Here is a 2,841-nt window from a genome sequence, read left to right on the forward strand (position 1 = left end):
CGGCGCTTACCCCGGTGCCGTTGTCGCACACCACCACCTTCCTGCCCTGGCTGTCCATCGTCCGCCCAGGGGAGAGCCGTTGCCGCCGCACAACCTACAGCCGCCGCCGCCCGGTCGTTTTCTCTTCTTCCTCCTCCGTCTTCCCGGCCCCTCCTTCGGCCCAACTTTTCTCCCCCGACCGGAAGTCGCCGCCCGGCTCCGCCCGTCATTTAGCTGAATATCTGCACGAAAAGGGTGGGACGGACGGGCAGCGCGACTGGCAGCGGTGAGCTCCAATTAAAGATGGAGGAGCGTCGAGGTCCCTCCCGCAGCTCCGCTTCCGGCTCGGCTGTCCTGGTAGCTACCCAGCCGGGTTCTTTGCTGCTTCTAGTTCCCGGCGCTTTGCCGGGCGTTAATGGCGGCCGACATCGCAGGTGCTGCGGCTTTCTCGCTAAAGTGTCACAGGAGCTAAGGGCGCCGCTTAACGAAGTGCAGAAGGCGTAGGCAGGTGAAGGACACCGATTCTGCTGCGGCAGTGGAATGTGGCGGAGAAATCGGCGGGTAGGGCGGGGAGCAAGCCTGGAGGTCCTAGCGGACCCCACCATTCCACAGGGCTTGCTTGGTATGTCATTGCTTCTGGGCTTTTTCCGCGGACAGAACTGTGATGGATACACACATGCTTATTTGAAATCATGCGTTTGTTCCATACTCCAATGTCAGCCCACCCCTTCCTTGCCCAAGTTGCTCTGTGGTCAAGTGAAGGAGAGCAGGTGCCTGCATTTCCAGTCTCGTGGCCCACCGCCTCCTTCTTCCAGTAGTCCCATGTTGCTTCACACCTCTTCAGTACATGTGCTTCTGTGAACCCAGAGCCTTGGCTTTGAAATCAGACAACCCCAGTTTCAAACGTGGCGCTGCCATTCACCAGTTTTGTGATTTTGGCATACCCCTGTCTGCATGGGGATAATAAGTTCTATCTCCATAGGTGTGGTGAGGATAAAATTCTATGCATAGAGGAAATGTTCATTCAGTGGTAGCTATTTCTAATTCTGCTCTTCTGAACGTATGATTCTATCTACGATACCTCCTTTTTTTTCCTTTTTAATCAATTGGCAAACTTGTGCTCTGAGACCCAGCTTGTCACATCTCTGATGACGGCTGATATCCTCAGGATGTTCCTTACTTCCTTTCTCGCTATTACTTTACTATGAATATATGAATAACGTGTTTATTACATGCAACAAATATTTATTAGATGAATGACATTAAAATTCACCTTTAAAATGCCATCCTTTATGAGAGGTGGGAACTAGAACTTTTCCTTCGACATGGCTGTACATGTTCAACAACTAGAATGAAACAGGGATCATGAACCCTCAATCCAGTATTCTTTTTATAATATAGCTGCCTGCCAGTTTTCACTGTTCTTTTATTAGACCAGTGATTTTCAAACTTTTTTAAAGGCATAGAGTGTTTTATTCAAATTTAATTTTATGTGGAACCCTCAACACATAAATATTAAAAATAAAGCTGCCATTGTTGCAATTGGAAGTTTGAGAGGTTAGACTAGGTCTCAGAGGAACATTTCTTCCCTTTGCCTGCTTTAACAGTCAGCGAAGTACCTCAGCCAGCAGAAAAATTTATCTGTTTATAAATTCCTTGAGTATAGAGTCCGTATCTTATTTTTTTGGCCTCCAATGCTAGTACTGTGCAATTTTCTTGAAAGTACATTTTATTGGTCTCAGCAAATTGAACTGAAGCATTTCTGTGTTCTTTTACTTCCCCTTTGTGGAATTAAATGGATTGCTAATTTGTATTTTTAAAGAAAGAACATGAGGCCAGGCACGGTGGCTCACACCTGTAATCCCAGCACTTAGGGAGGCCAAGGAGGGCGGATCACCTGAGATCAAGAGTTCGAGACAAGTCTGGCCAACATGGTGAAACCCACTGCACTCCAGCCTAGCAACAGAGCGAGACTCCGTCTCAAAAAAAAAAATGTCAAGTTTGGTCCTGAGATTTATATGAAATGAAAAGGAACCAGAATAAAGGGATTTTGAAACACAAAAAGATGGAGAACTTCCATCAACTGAATTCAAAACCTATTATAAAACTACAGTAATGAAGACTCTAATACTGGCATAGAGGCAGATACATCGATCAATGGAATCCAACAGATAGTCCACAAATAACCCTTTACATTATGGTGAACTGATTTTCAACAATGGTGCTAAAACTATCCATGGGGAAAGAGTAATCTTTTCAACGAATGATGTGGGAGGGAAAAAAAAAGAACTTTGATTCTTAGCTCACATCACACATAAAAGTTAATTTAAGTGGATCGTGGACCTAATAACTATTAAAGCTAAAACTATAAATTTCAGGAAAAAAAAAGAGGAAAATCTTTTGATATTAAGCAAAGTTTCTTTAGCTATGACACTAAAATCATGATCTACAAAAGAAAAAATTGATAATTGACATAATAGAAATTTAAAGCTTTTAGTTCATGTATTGAAACAAAAAATCTAGACCAGGACAATGCTCACATCTGTAATCCCAGCAGTCTGGGAGGCCAAGGTGGGCGGATCCCTTGAGCTCAGGAGTTCAAGACCAGCCTGGGCCAGATGGTGAAACCCCATCTCTACAAAAAATACAAAAATTAGCTGTAGTAGTCCCAGCTACTTGGGAGGCAGAGGTGGGAAGATGGTTTGAGCCCAGGAGGTGGAGTTTGCAGTGAGCTGAGATTTCGCCACTATACTACAGCCTGGATGACAGAGCCAGACGCTATCTTAAAAAAAGAAAAAAACAAAAAATCTTGGTCTGAGGCAAAAAGCAACAACAAAAAAAGTAGAAAATAAAGCAAAAGGG

General features: G+C 44.5%; 1 protein-coding gene across 1 annotated transcript in view; it reads right to left on the reverse strand.

Moving 5' to 3' along the window:
• The window catches only part of ACTR2 (ARP2 actin-related protein 2 homolog (yeast)), a 40,485-nt gene extending 39,845 nt beyond the window's left edge, over window positions 1-640 (reverse strand). The window contains exon 1 of the mRNA XM_011945516.1: window positions 11-640. Coding sequence (XP_011800906.1) covers window positions 11-58 — 48 coding nt within the window. The 5' untranslated portion in view covers window positions 59-640. The remainder of the gene's footprint in view (window positions 1-10) is intronic.
• Between the last annotated feature and the right edge of the window lie 2,201 nt (window positions 641-2,841).

Source organism: Colobus angolensis, unplaced genomic scaffold (genome assembly GCF_000951035.1).
Source record: "Colobus angolensis palliatus isolate OR3802 unplaced genomic scaffold, Cang.pa_1.0 Scaffold24, whole genome shotgun sequence".
Lineage (NCBI taxonomy): Eukaryota > Metazoa > Chordata > Mammalia > Primates > Cercopithecidae > Colobus > Colobus angolensis.